The sequence below is a fragment of the Erpetoichthys calabaricus genome, chromosome 14 (assembly GCF_900747795.2).
Source record: "Erpetoichthys calabaricus chromosome 14, fErpCal1.3, whole genome shotgun sequence".
Classification (NCBI taxonomy): Eukaryota; Metazoa; Chordata; class Cladistia; order Polypteriformes; family Polypteridae; genus Erpetoichthys; species Erpetoichthys calabaricus.
Genome location: NC_041407.2, coordinates 9,997,096 through 10,021,461, shown reverse-complemented (window position 1 = coordinate 10,021,461; position 24,366 = coordinate 9,997,096). Strand labels below are relative to the sequence as shown.

The 24,366-nt window shown below is 41.5% G+C and overlaps 1 protein-coding gene across 1 annotated transcript in view; it reads left to right on the top strand.

Annotated features, from left to right (window-relative positions):
• Nucleotides 1-16,380, top strand: part of fam20a (FAM20A golgi associated secretory pathway pseudokinase) — a 37,953-nt gene extending 21,573 nt beyond the window's left edge. Inside the window, exons 4-11 of the mRNA XM_028819963.2 lie at nucleotides 265-343; nucleotides 3,714-3,806; nucleotides 4,145-4,260; nucleotides 6,115-6,295; nucleotides 7,134-7,243; nucleotides 12,218-12,299; nucleotides 12,378-12,437; nucleotides 12,870-16,380. Of these exons, the coding sequence (XP_028675796.1) occupies nucleotides 265-343; nucleotides 3,714-3,806; nucleotides 4,145-4,260; nucleotides 6,115-6,295; nucleotides 7,134-7,243; nucleotides 12,218-12,299; nucleotides 12,378-12,437; nucleotides 12,870-13,125 (977 nt within the window). The 3' untranslated portion in view covers nucleotides 13,126-16,380. The remainder of the gene's footprint in view (nucleotides 1-264; nucleotides 344-3,713; nucleotides 3,807-4,144; nucleotides 4,261-6,114; nucleotides 6,296-7,133; nucleotides 7,244-12,217; nucleotides 12,300-12,377; nucleotides 12,438-12,869) is intronic.
• Nucleotides 16,381-24,366: the final 7,986 nt, after the last annotated feature.

Sequence of the window (24,366 nt, the reverse complement as noted above, 5' to 3'; positions counted from 1 at the left end):
GGGATGGTGACCATTTTGGCATGATGCTGTATAAAAGTGGATGAATTGACTTCTTATGTGAACCCCAGTAATTCACTTCACCAGCCACTGCTCTGTTGTAAAAATATGCAAAGACCTGTACTTACATTTATCATTCATAAGTTGCTTTAGAAAAAACACCAGCTGTATTTATTGAAGTCGCATAATGCATAGGTGCTGTATGAGGGCTGTTAAAATCTGGCAGCATGTATGTATGTAACGTGCATATCATATGCTTTTCTCCAGTTGTGAAACCCAGTGGACATCATCTGAAGCTTTCCCTGAAGCTAAAGGATTTTGGGAAGGTCATGTTCAAACCCATGAGGTAAGGGGCAACTACTATAGATTTACTCCCACATCCCAAACATTTTAGGTTGATGGGCAACTTGAAATTGGACTCTGTTTGTGTGTGTGTGTGTGTGTGCGCGCGAGTGCTCTTGTGATGAACCATGCATTGTTGGTTCCCACCTTGCGGCCAATGCTACCAGGATACGCACTTGGCTCCCTATAATCCAAAAATTGAAGCAGATTAGAAAAAAGATATTTCTGTACAATTTTGATTTTTTTTTCATCCTTTTGGCAATTGCTGACATTTTACACTGACTGCATGGACAAGCATTATTATTAGCAGGGATTGAACTCTGCCAACAGGCTGGAAGGAGCTTGAAAACTCATTCTGAAAGCAACTCACTCATGAAGTTCACATCCTTCAATCAATCCCACCAAACATGCCCATGCATTTATTTTCAGCACCTTTCTGAAATATTTGTTAACTCAGTAGCTTCCATCAATTTGAATAAGTATGATGATGCTGCCTACTACTTTATCTGAGCTTTCTTTTCTACACTTGTCTGTAATTTGCCAACGTCTGTGATAATTTTGTCTCGATGCATCTGGGTGGGGTTGCTCTGCCTGGTTAATATCCTCATTAAGGCTTTGCTTGATGGTCTAGCTTTCGCAATTTACCACAACAGCCCTGTTATAAGCTTTACTATAAATGTCACCACCCTACATGAATTAGGCATTCCAGTGTCCCATTTTCCCAATCTGGTTGGTGTTTTTTTAAAGCTCCTTCCCCACTTCAATACTTCTTTCTCCTAAAATGTAATTTACTATAACAACTTGCAGCTCCTTGAATGGAGCTAACTACATATGCAACATAAGGAGTTTTGAGGTAAGGGTGTTATATTTACTAGAAGAGTGGTGACGCTGGTCAGCACACACAAGTAAGAACTTCACTGTACTCTTTGCATATGACAGTAATGACCCTACAAACCTATAAATATTTTGGTGTTATTGTGCTTTATGCTTGACCATGATCCTGGCTAAAATTGCACAATATGAATTGCTCTGTACTCAGCTGAGGCCATTTAATCTTGATGGCTGCCTATTTAATAGGACTTCACTTGTTAGTTCCTTCTGCAGTTGTGGTTCAGTTCTTAGCATTGCTGCTCTACGAGATGCATGGTCATGGTCTGTGTGGGAAGACACACCCATGAGCATTTCAATTTTTAGGGAGATTATAACTAAATGTCTGAACATATTCGGTGATTTTGAATAATCTGTCCTTACACCATTCAAATAGTGGGCTTAAACATTTTGCTCTTTTAGTGAATGCTACTCACCATAAAAAAAAAAGGCTGAAAGGCTGCAGCTACTTCAATGTCAGACCCACTGACATGCGCATTAGTATATAATCAACTAACCAGAACATCTCAAAAAGCAGAATGAAAATTATGAAAAAAAATCTTAAAGCCCTAAGTAAAAAAAACAGTAAGTAATCCACATATAACATGCATAAATGCTTTATACATTCAAAATTAAAATGACCAAATTTAGTTTTGTAATTTCTACATTGGTCCCAAAACTGGGAAATAACTGTTATTGGGAAATAAAAGATTGCATTATTAAGGTAGGAGTCCAGTTAAGAACAAAACCTGAAGACACATGTGATCTCCAGGACTGAGTTTGAGAACCACTAGATTACACATATTTTTTTTATGGGTAAAAATCCAAATCTCTCTATTATAAAAAAAATCTTGGGAGGGAGACTAGGGAGATGAGATGTGATCTTCTTGGAAGACAATCTGACGTCCCGCGAGACACACTTTAAAGTCACTCAAGACAAGGCAGTGAGACAACATTTAAAACAAGTTCATGGACATCTAACCTAGCAGTTGTTGGAATGCTTTTGGCAGACACACTTCATGTGCTCCCAGCTCTTAAAACAACGACAAGCAACAAGCAGAACATGCAGCTCGCCAGCAGATGAACTGACCACTTCTCCTTAGCGTGCGTTGAGGGCCCCCCCCCCCCCTTCACAATGTGAGCGGCAGAGACACGAAATGGCAAAAGGACAGCTGCTGTACAGGCTTTTAAATGATCGACATGCAGTACAACAAACAGAACATGCAGCAGCAGCAAGACAACATAATCCAACGGTATCTGCTTAGCATGCGTTCAGCCGCCCCCCCCCTTCACAACGTGACCAGCGTTATACATCCTGCGAGAAAGAGATTAAACCATGCCTGGGGATGGAAATAAAGGACAAATATTGTTTTACAAAAGTAAAAATGAAAACAATGCATATGTAACAATTCTCATGAAAATAACAATCTCTTTAAATTGTATATCAGGTAAAACAAACCCGGGGGGTGGGCGAGCAAAGTGAGCAGGGGGCAGAGCCCCCTAGTATTTATAAAAAAAAAAAAAAAAAAAAAAAAAAAAAGAGAGAGAGAGAAAATCCATCCATCCATTTTCCAACCCGCTGAATCCGAACACAGGGTCACGGGGGTCTGCTGGAGCCAATCCCGGCCAACATAGGGCACAAGGCAGGAACCAATCCCGGGCAGGGTGCCAACCCACCGCAGGACACACACACACACACACACCAAGCACACACTAAGGCCAATTTAGAATCGTCAATCCACCTAACCTGCATGTCTTTGGACTGTGGGAGGAAACCGGAACACCCGGAGGAAACCCACACAGACACGGGGAGAACATGCAAACTCCATGCAGGAAGGACCTGGGAAGCAAACCCAGGTCCCCAGGTCTCCCAACTGCGAGGCAGCAGCGCTACCCACTGCGCCACCGTGCCACCCGGAACTGTGAAAATATAAAATGGAATTTCTAACAAAATGAAACAAATTTCATAAGCCCTATGAACCCCAATGTCACCTTAGCAATTGTTAGGAACTATCAAAACACTGTGGCTTTCTATATGGCACCTTTGATGCTGGTCATCTCTACTGTATATAAGGTACACTTACTGTAAAAACAGAGTGGGGAATCATCTGTCCATTCATCTATTGGTTCAATTTTTTTAACCTGCTTATCCATTTAAGGATGATGGAGAGATGGTTCCTATACTGGCTGCACTGGGCACAGAGTGGAGCCCAACACCTGTCCTTCATAGTTAACACTTAATTAAATGTCTCCGGTCAACCCAAAGGATGCCAATTTAGTGCTGCAGATTCACACACACACATCTTTGAATGTGAGGAAAGCAGGAGTACCCTGTAAAGAACTGACATGAGCTGAGGCAGCAGACACTCTAAAGGATGAAATACGAATGCCCTACAAAGCAGGATATGAAACTATTGCTAACTCCTTTTGTTAATGTTGCACTTCTGTACATGACATGACAAGAGTTTCTCCATTTTTTAAACAATTTGTTTCCTTTACATTCGCAGACAAGAGAGAGATGAGGAAACGCCAGAGGATTTCTTCTACTTTGTAGATTTCCAAAGGCACAATGCTGAAATTTCTGCTTTCCATCTAGACCGGTAAGGAGATGCACAATTCTCAAAATGTCAAAAAACAATTTTAAACCTGATGAGTTTGCATGAAAGCCAGCTGCTTCACAAGTGCTTGCTGTTCCAGAAGTATATACCATCTGACAGCTTAGGCGTTCAATGGACAGTTTGAGACCACTTGGTCTGTCTGCTCCACTGGTGGAGTTGAGTTGGCATGTAGATAGATAGTATGAGCGCAATTATTTTAATGCTCCATGGTGTCAAGGATGCAGGATGTCACCTGCTGTCAAGGCATCTGTCAGAAAAAAGAAGGGGAAAATGGGACGAACTTCCTACACAAAAATTTCTTATCTTTTCTCATTATGCAGGATTCTAGATTTCCGGAGGGTGCCCCCGGTGGTGGGGAGGTTTATTAACATCACCAAAGAAGTTTTGGAAACCACTCGGAATGAGGATCTGAAGAGTGTATTTTTCACATCACCAGGTAAAGAAACCAAAGTGATGAGAGGAGTCTCATGTTTCTGAAGGTGTATCAGATAAAAGGAAACATTGGTTTGTAAGGAGCAACATGATTGTGTTGACCTTCAGGGAAGCGTGTTGCTCCTCAGACACAGCTTTGCCACAGACATCAGTTTAATTATGACTGATGTGGGGCAGCATGGTGGCCCAGAGTTTAATCCTACTGCTTCACAGCTCCAGGGACCTGGGTTCAGTTTCTTGCCTAGTGTGAAGTTTGCAAATATTTTCCATGTCCATGTATGTCATCTCTAGGAACAGTGGATTCCTCCCACAATCCATGTTAAACTGACTGGTGACTTTAGACTTTGGACCTTGTTGCATTTCCCTGCTCAGTACCAATTTGTAGATATTCCCATTCGGGCCATACCCAAGTATGTTTACTCTCACTTCTGTGATTTCCTCCCACATTGTAAGTTAAGCTGCATGTTGAATGTAAACTGGCCTGCTGTGAATGAGTTTCTCTGCCATGGAGTGGTGTCCCTGCCAGAGCCAGTTCTTGCACAGCACCTAATTTTGATAGCATAGTCTTCTGGCTCCATGTGACCCTGCAAGGTTCATAAAATAAATGGATGAAAACATTGCACACAAAAGTGGCCTATTAGTTGAATCTTATTTAGCTGCCTCACAGTGTCAGGAGCCTAAGTTTATTTCCAAAACTTGGTACTGTCTCTGAAGTTAACACTGTCAAACTATGTTTTTGTTGGGCACTCTTCTTTCTTCCTATTAGACAAGACATTCATCCCAGGATAGTAGGCAATTTTTAAATTAGCCCACGGTGAGTGGGAAGTGTGCCTCCTGTTTACAGCTGGTTCTTGCCTGGTGACTAATATTGTTGGACAATATTAATTAATACTTAATGCAGCCAAGCTTTGCAAAAAACACAATTTAACAAAATGGACAAATTTACTAGCGCGATGTGGCATGATGGTGAATTGTGTCACAGGGCCCAATTCTTGGGTAATTTCAGGACTTCAGTCCCTTGTTTTTCCCTATCGCCTTTTGGTAAATACATCGTTCTACCACAATTAAAAACAGCTCAGATAGTGACATGGATTGCATCAGTAGTTACAGATATTTGTCCATGTTCTGCAATGAATGGAACCAAAACACTTGTAGTTTTCTCTGGTCCCTTTTGATCCTAAACATTACAGTTTAAGGCACTTGCCACTAGGAGGCCACACTGTACAAGATAAACAGACCTGCTCAATTAACACTGCGAAGCAGGTTCAGCCATTTAAGTGTTGCTCCAGGCAATGGACTGACAAATATAATTTGATGGAACCCCCTTGGAAGGCTTTATTTTATTCAGATTATGCTGAACATCTACAGGCAGAAGGGTACCAAAATGGTGTTTAAAAAAAAAAAAAAAAAAAAAAATAAAACAGTGATCATTAAACACAAGTCTCCAGCTGAGGGAAATTTATTATCACGAGACTGCAAACAAGCCTTCTTAAACATATTTTAACTTAAACTTAAATTCAATTTAACTTAAAATCACATTGTCAAGCTCAAGTTTGAGGGACTGGGGCCTTTTCTAGCAGCATCTGCCAAAAGACAGGAACCAGCCCTACACAGGGAGCTAGTTCTGCTCACATTGTTGCCAATTAACCTAACACACATCTCTATGATGTGCAAGGATGCCAGGGAACATGCAAACACCAGCCGGGCAAACACCGGGAGCAGCATTTGAACCCAGGATGCTGGATCAGTGAGGCAGCAGCAGTAAACACAATACAGCCATGCCTCCTGGTCAGATTTTGTAAAATTTTAATTGCAATGTATTCTCTTGTTGTCTCATTTGTATTCCCACTCCTGACAGCAAACAACATGTGTTTCTTTGCAAAGTGCCTGTATGTGTGCAAGACCGAATATGCAGTGTGTGGTAACCCAGACATAGTTGAGGGGTCGCTGTCTGCCTATCTGCCAGGACTCACCATGGCACCTCGCTTCTCCATCCCTAACCCGTGGATCAGATCCTACACCTTTACTGGGAAACAAGAGTAAGCCCTTCTCAATTTTTTTTTTATTATATTCATTAAAAGGTGCTATACAATGGCAGACTTTGCACTCTGACTTCCAAATGTCATGCAAAAAGGCAATGTGTCCTCGGGGATTAATAAAAGTATATAAAAAAAATATTTGAGCTAAACCATGCAGGCCTAAGACTATGAGCACATATGACATAATTCATTACTAACTTTCCCCCATTAAATATACCATTCACTACTCAGGGTACAAGAACTTGGGTTTCCACTCAGGGTCCATAAACTTGCAGGCTTTTTGATGAAGACAAGTTGTACGGGACATCTAGGGGATGACCGGCAATTTGAAAAAGTGGCAACTCTACCGATGAACGGATGTGTACCTAGGTAGATATTACGAACTCTCCGTCTCCCTTAGAACCTTCTCACGGCTCTGTGCACTTCTGCAGAAATCAGTCACAGAGCTAACAATGCTTCTTCTACACGGAGTAGGATAATTACCAAATGACTCAGCATTACCCCTTACACCCCAAACACACAATATTTGTCTCAAATGCAGAGTTAAAAAAGTGTTTACAAGTGCTCCCAATGGATATTCACTTAGTACTGTGACTTGCCAGAAGGCGCAATGACCAGGTGTCTGACATCTGAAGAAGATGTCTGAACATTATTTTCATATAAGTAAAACATACAGTATGCACACGTCCTAACTGTGTTTCCAGATATCTCAAAATAGTTAACTGTGTAGGATAGGTAGGCCAAATTGATATTTGTAATGCATGTAAAATACTGTTCAAATATTCAACTGTTAAAAAGTCCATTTTTTCATTGCCATCACTCATCATTGTCTCTGCAGGTGGGAGGTAAACCCATTCTACTGTGACACAGTCAAGCAGCTCTACCCATACAATTCTGGAAACAGGCTGCTGAATATCATAGACATGGCAATATTCGACTTTTTAATTGGTAAGTGGAAATCGCTTCTGTTTAAGATTAATTTCTTTAACATTTTCCGCTAATGCAGTTCAGCATTTTTAATACAGTTTTTGGAAGAAACACAACATTTATGTTGACTTGCTATTCAGTCTGCATAAAAAACAATTCATGATAGGCCGTAGTTTTATTGTGAAAATAGACAGCAATCTAAATAAATTTAAAGTGTTATCATCTATCCGTCCATTTTCTTAACCTGCTTATCCAGGGTGGGGTTGTAAGGAAGCTGGCAACTATCCCAGCAATCATCAGCAGTAACATCACCAGGACAGGCCGCCAGCCTATCACAGGGTGAACACACACACACACACACACACACACAGGACAATTTAACAGCATCACCAGTTCACCTAACCTGCATGTTTTTCGACTACTGAAACTATAGCACCCAAAAGTGTATCCTATTGCTTCAAACACTAATTTGACTGCAAAAATGCCAAATTTGACTGAGCATTTTTTTTTTTTTTTATTCTGTATTATTGAGGGTGGCACGGTGGCACAGTGGGTAGCACTGCTGCCTCTCAGTTAGGAGACCTGGGTTCGTTTGCCGCGTCCTTCCTGCGTGGAGTTTGCATGTTCTCCCCGTGTCTGCGTGGGTTTCCTCCCACAGTCCAAAGACATGCAGGTTAGGTGTATTGGCGATTCTAAATTGTCTCGTGTGTGTGTGTGTGTGTGTGCCCTGCGGTGGGCTGGCGCCCTGCCCGGGGTTTGTTTCCTGCCTTGCGCCCTGTTTTGGCTGGGATTGGCTCCAGCAGACCCCCGTGACCCTGTAGTTAGGATATAGCAGGTTGGATAATGGATGGTTGGATGGATGTATTATTGATTTAGGTGAATGGCCAGTGTTACATCACAACTCCAGAAATTAAGGTAGATTGTTTTTTTTTAAACATCAACAAAAGAAGAAAAACAAAAAATGATTGTACAAGCAGCAGTAAATATCAAAGGTTAAATTAAAACAAAACATTGGTCAAGAGTAGATGCTGTTGTGTTTTAGGCATGAAAATTCCGGTAGGGTCACAGAATTTTCCCTTCTGTGTGCAATTATATTTTGATAAAGTCTGAGTGTTATCTTGCAAAACATTTAACTGAATACTGTAATGAGAAAATCTGGTGTATGTTAACATTCTTTTTCTTCTTTCGGCTGCTCCCATTTGGGGTTGCCACAGCAGATCATCTTCTTCCATATCTTTCTGTCCTCGTCATCTTGCTCGGTTACCCCCATCACCTGCATGTCCTCTCTCACCACATCCATAAACCTTCTCTTAGGCCTTCCTCTTTTCCTCTTCTCTAGCAGCTCTATCCTTAGCACCCTTCTCCCAATATACTCAGCATCTCTCCTCTGCACATGTCCAAACCAACGCAAAACCAATCTCGCCTCTCTGACTTTGTTTCCCAACCGTCTCACTTGAGCTGATCCTCTAATGTCCTCATTTCTAATCCTGTCCATCCTCGTCACACCCATTGCAAATCTTAGCATCTTTAACTCTGCCACCTCCAGCTCTGACTGTATGTTAACATTATTTTTATTAAATTTGCGCATAAATTTATACAGTCCACACATACCGGTAATAGCGTTTGACGTAACCGGCCCCGCGTGGGGTTGGTCAGCCCTAGGCCCTGCACACCCCTAAGGCTGCCTCTGGCTGATAGGGAATGTCCTCTTACTGTAAATTTTCTTTATTAATATCAATTGTGTAGACTATGCTATGCTTGTCAACCTCTTGCAGTATACAATTTATACTTTATTCATGTATTTTTCCATAAAACAATATTTTAATATGCAGAAAATTCAATTCTGGGTATTAAATAGGTTAGGTATGGGAGTCTTGGGGGCATGGAACGGATTAATTCTATTTTCATTATTTCTTATGGGATAAATTACCCCGGTCCAAGACCAACTCAGTCCACAACCAGTTTTCCAGGATGAATGAAATTCGTGCTGCGGGGTTTTACTGTAGTTTAGATTCTTCTTCTCCCATTGACTTCAATTGATTTCACCTGAACACTTCTGGACTTTCACCAGATCTGAAGCAAAGTAAATTCATTGGTGTTGGCTCAACACTACTTACGCTTTGCTAGCATGTGCTGCATGGCCTTGATTCGGACCACCAGCACAACAATTTAAAAAAAAAAAAACACACACAACACAGTAGCAGCCGGTCCTCATTTTAATAAGGGGAATGACCATCAAGACCCAACGCTAAACCGGACAGTTCAGTTCAGGCCGCACAGGCGCACACACACCTAAGGGCACTGCAAGCACAAAGACAACTTCACGTGCTGCAAGAAGTCTTTTCTAGATAAATGATCAGATTAAGCATATGAAAGCTGGGAAAGTTGTGTAACAAGACAAAGCTGAAGTCTGTTATAAATGTTTTAATAATAAGTTAAATTGTATGCCTTATTTTGCACAACATCTGGTTAGGCTGTGGCTCAACAACCCCTAATGCCGAAACGTTACAGTGCATCTTATAAAACAAGTAAAATATACAACAAACGTTTGAACAATTTAAATAAGATCCAATTGCTTTCATATTTTTACATTCTAAAAGTCTACAGAAACCCATTTACATCCATTTTTAAATATTTTCTTAGATAGATAGATACTTTATTAATCCCATACCAGCTAATTGCATTTTGCCAGACCAGGAGTTCCTACATCTAAAGTAATTCACATCAAATTTGCAACGTCTTAAACTGGCATTTCTTGTCTGCAAGTTAACACAGCACACAATTCATAACGGTGACGGTTGAATTAAAATAAATATTTCTTTTAAAGTTGGAAGAGCCTACTACTTTACACACTGAGAAAGTGGGCCTCATGAGATACTAAGCTGATGCCGGTTTATCAGTAAATTAAAAAATGACCACTACATAAACAGGCAATGCTTAATGCCATGAAACATCAAACAATTGACAAGAATTGTAGAGAAATAAGGACTTACATATTTGTACGAATGTCCACAACGAACTGAAACCAAACACATTCGCAGTGGGGTTTGCAGGTGACAGCTGATCAGCGACGTCACGCGTCAGAGTCCCGCTCACTCAGCGCGGGCTGCTTCTCCCGCCCACCCCATAATCCTCTGCGGGAAGACTGCTTACGCTCATCGGCGCTAAACCCCCCCATTGAAAAAAATGAGCCTACTTTATTGAATTAAGTGAAGTGAATCTATTTCAGAAATTGGAATTTCTCTACTACAAACCAGATTCGGTAATAAACGCCACTTTGGGGAACAAACAAACTTTTTAACGTTTATTTTATGGCATAGGTATTTTTTGACGCTCAGAGCATTATTTGAAGTATATGTTGAACCAGAAAATGGTAGTCTTCCCCATTCTTAAGCCGATGTCACATTACGCGACTTTCTGTCGTGGGTTATGTCAGATTTGCCGATCGCAGCCGCTGCACCGTGTCACATTACACGGTCGCTTATCGCAGCCCATGTCACATTCACTGACTGAGTTCCGATCTTCCAAAGGACTCGTGCTCGCCACGCCCATTTTTCTGACAGCCAATAGCATGCGGCCTGACAAAAGGTCGTTTTTCGAAATGTTAACAGCTGCGGCGAGTTCAGCAGTAGTTACTGACTTGACTTATTTTTCCATTCTATTATTATATATAAAAAACAATCCATCAGACAGCCGAGCTCCTTTTCTATCTGTGAAGTTCAAAGGAAGCGTCTTCCTTATTTATCGTCCCAATAATTTACATATTGCACTTCCGGATGAACATTCATTGGTTCATTTACTTGTCAAACACTCCAGTATAAAGCCCGCCCATCCAACCAACGTGAAATCCCAATCTGAGAAATCGCAGATATTGTAAATCGCCTTGGATAAAGGCGTCAGACAAATAACAAGTAAGAATAAATAGGTTAGATAGACAGTAAATTATAGGTGCGGCCAAGATATGGTCTTTTACTGCACAAAGACCTATACATTTTAAAATATGAAAAGAGTAAAACACAGATTGAAAACGCATTTGCATGTTTTTAATCCGAAAGACGTTTTTAGATGAGGTATTTCAGATTTTTAGTGAACGTGCTTTAAAGACATAGCAGGACCCAAATGTACAGCTCAAACGGACTGAGTAAAGCTTAGTAAAAAACTGATGGATGAACAAACCGTCTTACAAATATATTATATTATGTGTGTTTCGCGTGAATAAAGAGGCTCTCTCTCTATCTAGCATTTCATCTATTAACCAATCTTTTATATAGTGCCTATCTATCTATCTATCTATCTATCTATCTATCTATCTATCTATCTATCATGGCTATTTATGGAGCCCGTTACGGATCCAAGTATAACCGTCACATGGATAGTTCTTTTGAGAACCAAAACCAGTTCCATTATGACGTGGCTCTGAAATAACGCGTTGGCGCCTTTATTTTTAAGAGAGCAGATAATTTTAAAGTATCTGAAATGCATTTCGAGATATCTTAAAATGAAAATAAGTTATATTGATTACGGTGGCAATTCTACATCAAATCTTTTTCAGATATAGCGTCTTGAGTTGCATATCAGATATCTCAGAATGCACACAAAGTACTTTCAAGGTATGCATTTCAAATATCTCGAAGTAACCTGCGTTATCATTTGACGATAACTTGAAATGCTTTGGAAATATCTAACAATACATAGTAAAAGCGTCTGGGTTAAAGTGAACACGTTAAGTGTGTGTGTATGGGAAGAGTTAAATTAAATCTGGCGAATTTTACAGCCTATATATAATGTATCTTTCTTTGAATGCGACGCGTGGTCGGATATCTATAATTCATTTTAAGATGTCTTATAGTGCATATTGAGGGCATCTCGAAATGCTGATTCGGATCGACGTACACGTGCTGCCCTCTGCTGGTGACTTGATAGTGCAGCGTTTAGACAGGCTCTGCGCTCAAAGCGCGCAAGCTCTTTCAGTAAGACTCCTTTTACTTTCATTAGGGAACATGGATCGCCACCACTACGAGATCTTTAAAAAGTTTGGAGACGACGGCTTTCTAATCCACTTTGACAACGCCCGAGGGTAAGCAGCTTCTTGTCTCTGCCACACAATAGACCGCTGCCTGCATGTGCGTGACTTCTTGTAAAATTTGTGTTTCAGATTCGGAAAGCACTCCCAAGACGAAATTTCCATCTTGGCGCCTTTGTCCCAGTGTTGTATGTAAGTATGAATAAGGAAGAGTATAGTATAGTATGGAGGGCGCTTGGGGGACGAGAGAAAGAGAGAAAGAGAGAGAAAGAGAGAGGGGGAGGGGAGAGAGAGCGAGCTTGGACGGATTTATTATTATTATTATTATTATTATTATTATTATTATTATTATTATTATTATTATTCGATGTAAAGGTGATTGTGGCCACTTTTTTCCTTCTGGGTGATGCTGCATTTCGCCTACTGCCCTACCTTATGAAGGAATCCCCAAGCGGACGGGTTACCCCACAGGAACTATATTTTGAATTGTTAACCTTGTATGACATGTAACACTTGTAAGACCCCTTTAATACAAATTGGGTAAAGCCATTTTTTTGCCTTCTCGGCACTATCTCCTGAACATTTCCCCTGTGCAATGATCACCTTAATTTTCCTACCTTGCAGAGTCAAGCGATCCACGTTGCTTCGTCTTAGGCTGCTGTCTCTGCCCCAGTTCAGGCTGAGCGATGTGATGCGAGAGTCACTTCTGGACGACCCTCTCCAGCCTGTCTTAACGGAGCCCCACCTTCAAGCGCTGGACCGCCGCCTCCTGCGCATCCTTAAAATGGTGCAGAAATGCGTCAAGAAGTATGGGGAGGCCCACGTGGTCGCAGAAGACATAATTGAAACGCAGAAGTCCACCAATACGACCAAAAGATAGCGCTCCAGCGGGCATAATGGCAAGAGCGAGCAAATCTTACGTGCAAAACGAATCTACCATAATTCCTACGGAAAGGCAAAAACTGATTGTGCCAACTATAAAGAAGGAGCGAGATTAAGATCCATTTATTCTTTTCCTGAATCCTTTTCCAAGCATACCAGGACCATTCCCAAGCAGTGTCAGAAGACCCCCCTCAAGCAGGGCACGCTCTGCCACACAAGGGGTCACTCAGAGTGACCTGAGGTCCTGGAGGAAACCCTCACAAAAAGTCTGGAAGGAATTCAGGGTCAGCTGATTTGCTGTCATGCAGCTCGCGCTGCTTTTTATTCAATCTTTTTTTTCTCAATTTTACGCCCCACTGTGCAGCTAAAAATTCTTTACTCAAAAAAAAAGTATTGAAACAAGACAGTGACATTGGCAACTGCAGCCTACAGAATATTCCTTTACCTTAAGAAGTTGGGGAAAAAAGAATGGAGATTGAGGGCTGATGCCTGCTACACTGGTGTTTGCAGTGGGATTGCCATTCACCACAAATGGACCAGATTAACGTTCCTTTAATTCAGCTGACTAGAAAATATATTTTCAACACCAGGATACAATTGAATGGTTTGTGGCAACTGCCAGCTGAAGACTGTTATACTGGTGTCAGAAGTCACCATCAAAGGCTCAGTGTGAGCTTGCCACTATATACATGGCCAACAGAATAAACAGCCTAATGGGCCAGAGGAATGATTCTTAAACTCAGCAGGCTATAATTTTCGAATACTATAGGATAAAGGTAAACTGCTTGTTATAAGCGGCATCTTTTCACTTTGGCGACTGCACTGGCATTTGTTAGAAAAGGCTCAGCATATCTATGGTCATCTGAGCTGGCAGCTTCAGCTCATTGATTTGTTTGCTTAGATGACGTTGTGTGATTTATTGTGGTTACATTGGTGGCAGAAGTGGGATACCCTTTCATCACAGGAGTCTCGCAGTGATACAGCCGCCATCTTCAAAAACGGAGAATGCATTTTGAGTCAGAGGAGTGGTCTTTAGTTCAGAAACACAGTCATTCATTTTTAGAACTGATAATGTTTCATAGTGACCCTGCTTACACTGAAACAGAAACCGTTTACACCAGTGACGTGCGGTGAGCTTCACGGCTGGTGACTCCTTCAGAGTCAGATTTACAAATATATGAACCCAAAAGAGTAGCTTCTTCACTATTCAATTGGCAGCATGCACACTGACTACGGGTTATGTTTCATATCTCATCAGCATTCTTTACACACTCATATATAAGGTTCATAATTAATAAGAAAGAACATTACATTTACAGCAGCGAGAGCGCTCGGAGAGAGCGCATTTGCTTCTCGCCCTCCATGTGCTCTAAATTTGCAGTTGCAATTCCACAATTCACACTCATTCAATACAAATGAAAGTATGGTGTGGTGTACAAAAAAAAACGGATTTCAATTTTGAACTTAATTGAAATGTTTCTCCAGCCATCCATCCATTATCCAACCCGCTATATCCTAACTACAGGGTCACGGGGGTCTGCTGGAGCCAATCCCAGCCAGCACAGGGCGCAAGGCAGGAAACAAACCCCGGGCAGGGTGCCAGCCCACCACAGGGCACACACACACCAAGCGCACACACACATTAGGGACAATTTAGGATCGCCAATGCACCTAACCTGCATGTCTGTGGACTGTGGGAGGAAACCCACGCAGACACGGGAAGAACATGCAAACTCCACGCAGGGAGGATGCGGGAAGCGACACTCGGGTCTCCTAACTGCGAGGCAGCAGCGCTTGAAATGTTTAGTTGTTTTTAAAAGCTTTTAATTCTGATACTTTAATCAATTTTAATACAGACTTTTCAACAAAAGGATAACAAGAAAGAATATTTTATTTAAGGTCAAAATTTCGTTTTTAAATATTGGATTGGTTTTTTTTTTCCTAGTCTGATCCCATTATTTATAAAAGTGAAAAACATTTATGGTCTTATCGTTATTTGTAAATGAAGTCAATGCACCAATCCTTCTCCACGAAAATCACTTTCTTGTAAAAGTCCTCCTTATTTTCCTTTCGCTTTAAAAGTCTTTTTGGCAGTCATTTGGAACAAAAAATAAAAATAAATGGACCGGACCGCTGCAGTGCACTTGACTTTCTAATTTATCGGCGCCCAGAGCCTCTGCGTAGAAGAGCAGCAGAAACGAGCCCCTGTTGGACTCACATGCGCCCCCTTCAGGGCTCCACGGTACTGTCGGCCTCACCTTGTGGCTTTTCACGGCGGTTTTATGTCCGATCAGCAAGACTAAATATGTCACACACATTCATTAAAGATATAAGCCAGACTGTGGAAAGTCAGGGTGTATAATAAACGTGTCTGCAAACATTATATTGGCGACATACAGAGAGACAGCAACAGGCAGCGCCAATCAACCCCCTCAGTGTGTGAGGGAGCGCGCTGTCCGAGGTGAGGGGAGGCTCGTTGCTGCCGCACCTCCCGTTTCTCCCCTGTATTTGAACAGAAAATGCGTAAATTCCGCGATTTTGACTAAAAAAAATGATAAAAATTATTGGAATCATACAGAAAACAAATTTCTAGCACAGGCCAATGGACACGTTTATTTTATGTTATCATTATTAGCTTTTTTTACTTTTCATGATGACTGCCTCCCCTGACCGCACGTCCGTGGTTTACATAGCTTGGGCAGGGGCAATTGTTTCACTAGGATCAGTATGATCTGCCCACAAGAGGACCAGAAGTGCAAAGACACCATTGCTCATAGTCAAAAAGAAGTGCCAGACCAGAGGGGTACTCCTTTACCGTCGCCGGTAAATAATTTGATACCCTGGATTGAGATCGCGGGTGGATGGGCATCATCTCTACCAACTGTGGGTGGCACCCTTTCTTCAGTGATGGCATCTTCTTGAGCTACAGTAGCTTGTAAAAGAGCTCGATGTGAGCGGGCTCTCAGTGACGTGATGAGGTCACCACGCCCACCATCCACAGTAAAAGAAGCCCCCTGAAATCCGTCGACAGTGTTTTGAGTGAAAAAAAACAGGCCTGTCCAGCGCTAAACATGAGTGACACCACACAGTCTGTGAAGAAAAGGCTCTGCGAAGCCGCTTTTACTCGGCCATCTCCTCGATTGCTCGCTGTAAATAAATGGATTGTCGCAATGCAGAATGTTCTCCTGCTGTTAATTTATTTTGTGATTTTGCTGTATTGGAAGAAAATAAAATGGAAGTCTTCACTCACTGACCAGCGTGTTTTTTTTTTTGGTTTTATGCGTTCTTTCATTAATTTCCCAAAATTCTGCTTCACTTGTCTATGACCCCTCGTGTCCAATGCAGAACAACCAGGCACAGAAGCAAAGCCTGTCCATGGCTGGAGCGACTCACTCTCACGTGTTGTGGCAGTGTGTGCTGTTAATGGCACCATATAAAGAAAACCTTCATCAGCCAGTATGGCGTATAGTGAGAAGGCTGTGATAGACTGACACCCTGGCTTGGGCTGGCTCCGGCATTGAGCCAAGTGCTGTCAGGGATAGGCTGTGCCCCCTGCAGTACTGAGCCGAATTAACTGTTACTGAATATACATGTGTTGGGCAGGACTAAGTGCATAAATGTTCCTTATGATGGACTGGTCTTTGGTCCTTTGTTGCCAGATGGTACTGAAACAAGGCGCCATGAAGTGGATTAAGTGGGATGGAGAATGTTAAGTACTGGGAGTGAGTAAGTGTGCCAATACAAAAAAACTGGCATCCCATCCTGAATGGAGTCACACCATGAGCCTGATGGTGCCGTTGTAAGCCTTACATCAATAAAAACATAATGACACGCAAATAGAAATAGTTACATATATCATGAAGAGCTGAAAAAGCTGGAGAAAAGTCCATGTGTACTTGGAAAGAACATGCAGACTCCACACAGGTGGTGCTTGCCCTTCAGATGTCGGAGACGAAACAAAAATCCTGAAGAACATCTCATGGGGACACGGGACGAATGTGCAAACTACATGCCGTCATCGACTGTCACCATGCACAATATCTACAATTTCACCTTTGTTTTCTGCAGGGTAAAAAGAGATTTGGCACTCTCTAAAATAAATGGTGTAGTGTCCAAAAATGTCAAAATTCATGTCAACTTAAGGAGCCCACTTCTAGTGATTACTAAAACAGTAGAGCAGGCAGGGCGAAGGAAACACAGTTTGAGTGAAAGGTGGTATATAATAAGATAGATAGATAGATAGATAGATAGATAGATAGATAGATAGATAGATAGATAGATAGATAGATAGATAGATAGATAGATAGATAGATAGATAGAAAGGCGCTATATAATAGATAGATAGATAGATAGATAGATAGATAGATAGATAGATAGATAGATAGATAGATAGATAGATAGATAGATAGATAGACACACATACACACACATATGGTCTGAACACACACCAGAATGATTAAAAATGAACAGATATTAAGATTTTAAATTTAAGAGAGGCCCACTGAATTAACAGACTAATTAAAGGGTCAGGTTCATTTATTGGATGCGCTCTGGACCCCCAGGAGGTAGAAGAGGAGGATTGTGAACAATGCCTCACACCCTCTCTCTGACACACCAACACTGAGGACTTCAAGCCAACAAATCATTCAGCAGAAGTGTGTCAAGTAACACGACTCGGGGTCCTTGGCACGGACAGCAATACGCCTGTATAGCGCCTCACTGCAACTGGGGCTGCAAGAGCAGAGTTTTCTTTCTTTTTAGGCTGTCTGGTGTGTGTTCAGAGCAGAATGTGCACGTACTGTAGATATTTATTTATCTATCTATAATGTATTTCATTATTTAAAGAGCATCTGTAAAAGGTTCCCCCTGGAACAAATACATTTCCATCTTTCTATCCTTATGATTGCATTTCAAGGACCCCGTTTTTTTGTTATGACACGTCATCTACTGTTTGCATATACAGACGCTATTTTATTACCTTTTCGTTTTCACTATATTTATTGTAGTGTTATAGGGTTAGTATATTTTAAGGTTTTATAGGATTATTTGCATAAATAAAAACTGCCATTTACAATTCACACAAGCCATGAAATATGCTTTCATTTTTTTCAATTATGGCTATAGCCTAAGATAAATACTTTTACATACAAATTTTGGCAGAGTTTTGAATTAATTATAATTATTTTATATGAGATATATTTAAAAGGAAACATCCTTAATTTGAACGTTTTTAGCCTACGTGATATTTTGATAACTTTTTAATTGATATTTTAACCGTTGTTTTGTTTTGAATTACACTAAACTATTATTATTGTTATTTAAATAAAAAACTCGTTTCATGCATTAGACACCCAAGTTTTTCAAGCAATGTCGATTAAAGTCTCTTCTGGGCGCCCTCCAGGATTAGGGGCTCTGAGTATTAAGCTTCATTAGTTTCCTAGCAGACCAGCCCCCTGCTCCAGAACTGAACCTGGAATCAGGGGTCGTGGAGCGGGAGCGCTTATTACTTGAACAACGTGATGGCAGAGGCTTCCCAGCTTTATTTTCACTTTTCACATTCCAGCAAGACGTTAAGGCAATCCGGCCTTTGTTACTATAGTGGAGGTCTGGAGAGCTGCAGCACTGAATGGGGGGTCGGGGGGCTTAGTTTTAATATTTAGAGTTTAATCCTCGCCACGTCTCATGCTGTGAACGGCGACCATGGGGTGCATATCACATACAGAAAAAAGGGAGGTGAACTGGAAGAAGGCCCTAAAGAAAAGCGGCCGTTTGAGGACCAGAGCTGGGCCAGGCCCTGGGCCGAACGGACCTCTTTTGTCTGCTCGTGCTTTGCGGGGCTCTAAGTTCTAATATGGGGGCGGATGGGGAGGTGACTCGTGGGCTTTAAATAGTTGAATAATTTTAAATTGGAGACGCATTTTTTGAACGCAAGAAGGTCAGCTGTAAACACGCTATTGAGGAGTATTTGGCTCGTGGATGTTAATAAGCGACTTAATAAGATCCCCAAAAAGTAAAATGTTGGCAGAAATGTGAAGAAGGTCTCAAAAAAACACATCAGTTCATCACCGATTGCTTAGTAATCACCTTTCTGAAAAGAGCGTCTGTTAATTCAAAAGGCTGAGTAAAATCATTGTAATGGCGATTTCTGATTAATTCAGTTCTTCACGCCACCTGAATGTAAGACGGTTAGCGCGCAGATATGTAAGATGTTATATGTGCAGTGTATCCCATGCTTGGTGCTTTTGATCTCCGTAGATATCTGTTTCCAGGACGACGCTTAATATTATTATTAGTATTTAGTTCAGTTAGTTCAGATAGAGAAAATATACAGTAGATGATCCTAATTTTTGATAGGCGCCCCTATAACGGAAACTGTGTGTCAAGAAAAAAGACGGGCGTATGGATTTTGAAGAATTAGAAAACGACTGGCCACCCGTCTGGGATTTGTTCCTCTCTTCATTTGCTATATGGGCTCCTACCTTAAATAACCATGAAAAGAAAAAGCGAGTGGGTGGATATTAAAAAAAGGTGGATCGCTATGGTCCTGCGTTGAGATGCGACTTCAGAGAGCATTATCGCTGGATGTATCGAACCTGGAACCAGGAGCGTTGGGCAGGAGCAATCAAAAGAATCAGGTAAGAAACGTGTTATTAATAATAATAATAATACGCGTAGTAACAATAAAAATAATAATACGCGTAATAATAATAATAATTAAATTAATACGCTTAGTAACAATAAAAATAATAATACGCGTAATAATAATAATAATAATAATACATTTTATTCATATAGCGCCTTGCTATGATAAAAATAACCACCCAGAGTCGAGTAGTTTTGCAGCTTGTTCTTTTGGCCCCCGATGTAGTTCATCCAGCGGTGTACATTTGTGCACTATGGCGCGGGTTTGTGGGGGTTTTTTTGGGGGGGGGTTATACTTTCTCTAAGAAGCCATAGCGACGTGCTGTTTAGGCCGTATTGACAAATGCATCAAACGAGGCTGATTATGGACTCACGATGCAACGCACATCCTTTGTAGAACCTGCGCCCCTGAATGCGGTTTAAAATGCATTGACAGATACATAAATCCCGATTAAACATTTACTGCTGAATTACCAGTGGAAAGACAGATGGGAATTCCGGTGTCAGGCGGAGAAAGGACTGGCGCGTTATTTATGGGAAGTGCACGGACGAGTTAAACTCGGAGAGAGGCAGGAAGAGTCCTTCTTTATGGAAATGCTCGACTAGTTAATAATTTCATTAAACTTAAACTGTATACCCGCGTTAAATTGAACAGAAATCATAACAATCCACCGTTGTGAAGAGCACTAATTAAAAAGTTATTAGAGACACGCCCAGACATTCCTTGGAAAATTAGAAATACGCAGATTAAAAGTGTCCATTTAGAGGATGTAAGACATTGTGTGAAACAGCCGCCCAGCACACACATTCTGAAGCAAGTGGGAAACACGACAACGGCTCAGGAAACAGAAGTGATGGATGTGCTGCCTGGTGGGAAGTCTAAAAATATAAAAAGGGCGGATTTCAACGGTGTACGGAGACAGAGAGGAGCTGCCGTGGCAGGTGAAGAAGGCACCACCAGGTAGGCACTGCCGACCGCCTGTTCGTGGAAACCGTCAGCTTTACGAGCGACTGACGTCCGTCCTTAGTGCTGTCTGTCCGCAGGGTCTCCTGGTCCGAAGCGGGTCAATGACCTGCCCCTCGTTCTTTCAAATCGATAGCCAAGTGCACGCTTGGTTAAACTGCTTTTACTTGTCCAGAACATCTCCAGCAACTTTCTTAAATCGTAATATTTGCTGTCAATTACCTATAATGGGTGTGCGGCAGAAATTCTTTTGGAGTCGCAAGCGGCGCCCTTTAAAAATAATAGATAAAGAGAATTGAAAGGCACTATATAATAGATAGATAGATGTGAAAGGCACTATATAATAAATAGATAGATGGATAGAGTTGAAAGGCACTATATTATATATAGATAGATTTGAAAGGCACTATATAATATATAGATAGATGTGAAACGCGCTATATAATAGATAGATAGATAGATAGATAGATAGATAGATAGATAGATAGATAGATAGATAGATAGATAGATAGATAGATAGATAGATTTGAAAGGCACTAAGATAGATAGATAGATAGATAGATAGACAGATAGATAGATAGATAGATAGATAGATAGATAGATAGATAGATAGATAGATAGATAGATAGATAGATAGATAGATAGATAGATAGATAGGCACTATATAACAGATTGATCAATGCATATTTATATGCTAAATAAACGAATCGTCTTCACACTTACACACTTTATAAATAAATAAATTATAATTATATATATATATATATATATATATATATATATATATATATATATATATATATATATATATTGGACGATTTCTCCATCCATCAGTCTTTTTAATCAACTTTATTCAGTTTGAGCTGTACTTTTGGTTGCTGCTATTTCTCACTAAAAATCTCAAGTACCTAATTTAAAAACGTCTTTCAGATGAAAAACATGCAAGTGCATTTTAAATTTTTGTTTTTACCGTATTCGTAAGTCCGCATAAAGTAAATGACATATCGTTGACTGTAACTTAGCCGTACCATAAAATAATGTACTGTTTATTACGAACATGTCTATTATTACCTGATATTTGGCTGACGCCTTTAGGTGACTTAATATTTCATTTGAGTTACGATCGCATTACATTTCTTTATCCAATCTGAATACAGGCAGGTGAAGTGATTTGCTCATGGTCACTCACATATGGTCAGTAGCGGTATTTAAAGCCATAACTTTAGGTTTGAGCGGTACGGTGGCGCAGTGGTAGAGCAGCTGCCTCGCAGTAAGGAGACCAGGGTTTACGTTGGCCCCGACTGTGTGGAGTTTGCATGTTCTCCTCGTGTTTCTGTGTGTTTCCACGGGGAGCTCCAGGTTCCTCCCACTGTCCAAAGACATGCAAGTTATGTGTATTGGCGATGCTAAATTGGGCCGTGTGTGTGTGTGGCGTCATGTCCAGGGTTTGTTTCTGCCTTGCGCTCTGTGCTCGCTGACACGTCTCCAGCCAAGCGGGAACCCAGGTCTAAGAATGACTTGACAACTACAGTAGGGTTTGAAGTCCACATATATAGTGCCATACCTATCAATTTATCATCATGATTTTAATACGTTGCAGATTGTTTATTGAATTATACGTTTATATTTAACTACATTTAAAAGGTTTACAGGAATATGAAAGGTCAAGAGCGCTGTGTAAATGTACAAACAGAACTGAATACAATCCCTTCATCAGATACTTTCAAGGTATTAATACAATGGGCAGTCATTTCTAAGCGATGAATGACCGATGCTGCCACCCCCCCCCCCCCCCCCCCTTTGTAATTGTCCCCAAATTAATGAGTCCTAAGCCAGACTGCAGTTCCTTTTTTGACAGTCGTCCGGGCGCAGGTTGATTCGACGTTGCCAAAAATTGTTCTTTCAAGGAATTCGAAAGCAAACAGACGGGCTTGAGCTGCCCGCTCCTCCGCCGCTTCACGACGGGACATCCCAGGCCCGGTCTTAGGTATTATGGGGCCCTAGGCGAAAGGGGGGTCCAGGGGCCCCCTAAGGGGGGCTCCGCCCCCCTGGAAGCTCTGCGAAATACGTGAAAATTAGACCAAGGAGACGTTTTCTTGTAACGTTACGAGGTCATCACCCTGCGTCCCTTTTTCGCCCGGAGTAGTTACTGGGCACCACATGGCGGTATGTAGCTAAGCCCAGCTTAGTTTTTTTGTATTTTTTCTTTTTTTAGTTTTTTTGTCCTTTTTTATTTTTTGGGATATTTGAAACTTTTGGAATGCATTGCGAGGGGAGGGGCGGGCCGGGGGCCTGGCCGCCGTCGATCCGGGGCCCTAGGTGGTCGCCTACTTCGCCTATGCCTAAGGCCGGGCCTGGACATCCGAAGATAAAGGGGCCGGCGTTCGATGTGAGGTGAATTGCTGAGCAGGTGTAAGGGGGACAGGTATACGGGAGAGAAATATACAAGCTCCTCTGTGCAGAGATTCGGATCGACCACCTTTCCAAATTTTCGATGTTGTTTTCCAATTGAGTCTTTTATTGGAAGCGTATAGCGCGCCAGCTTGTGTCGTCATCAGTGATCGTGGGATTCCGGCTCGGCTGTTGTAGCATTTTGGCTTTCATTGTTAATAATAACAATAACAAAAACAACTACAACAACAACAACAATAATAATAATAATAATACATTTTATTTAAAAGCGCCTTTCCATGTACCCAAGGACACTGTACAACAATACATACCATCAGACAGTCCAATATACAAACATAATTAACAAGAACAACAATAAGCGATATTAAAAAGATTTTTTAAGGTTGCACGAATGATGGAATCGGGGGTCGTTTTCAAGAGACGCTCTCACCTTGCGGCGCCGTGCTCTGGAGAAGCTGGAATGTCCACTCCGTAGCAGCGGGGAGTCCGTTGTTGTTCATCTGTCTATCACCCTGCAAGTCAGTTCAGTTTTGGTGTCTGTCACTCTTTCATTCCGTTGCTCCGATTTCTTTCACTTTCAGCCTCGAAGTCTGTCTGTCCATCGCTCTTCCCGTCGTGCCAGTCCGAGTTTGTGCTGCTGTGCCCCCCCATCGCTCTGCCCGTCACCTTTTTTCGTCTGTAATTCTGTCCGCGTCCATCCATCTCTCACGCAATTTGCCTTTCAGTCAGTCAGTCCGTCCGTCGGTCTTTCGGTGTATCAGTTAGCCGCTCTGTCTGTCTGCCTTATTTGGGTGGCTGAGCAGGGGCGTGGCTACGAGTGGGCGGGCCACCTTCTCACACACATAAGAATAACATGTTAGCTTAATTGACATTTATTTGCCCCCTCTGCATATCCAAATGCCCACCTGGGAGTTACATGGTATAACACCATTGCTGCCCTGTCTTTTTGCTCACCAGTCTGTCTGTCTGTAATGCTGCAGTCTCTCCTTCTGTCTTTTATCAAGCTGGTCTTTTCCTCCCTCACTTCATTTCTCTGCCAGTTTGTCTGTTTTTCTGGACAATTGTATCCCACTCGTTTGATGTTTGCATGTCAGTCTTAGTCCATCAGTATCTCAGCCTGTTGTACTAACATTTTCTTTTCCTTCTTTTCAGCCTTTATAGGACCATTAAAATATTCAGTGATGGGAGGCTTCACTTCAGGGTTCGCCATTGGATACTGGA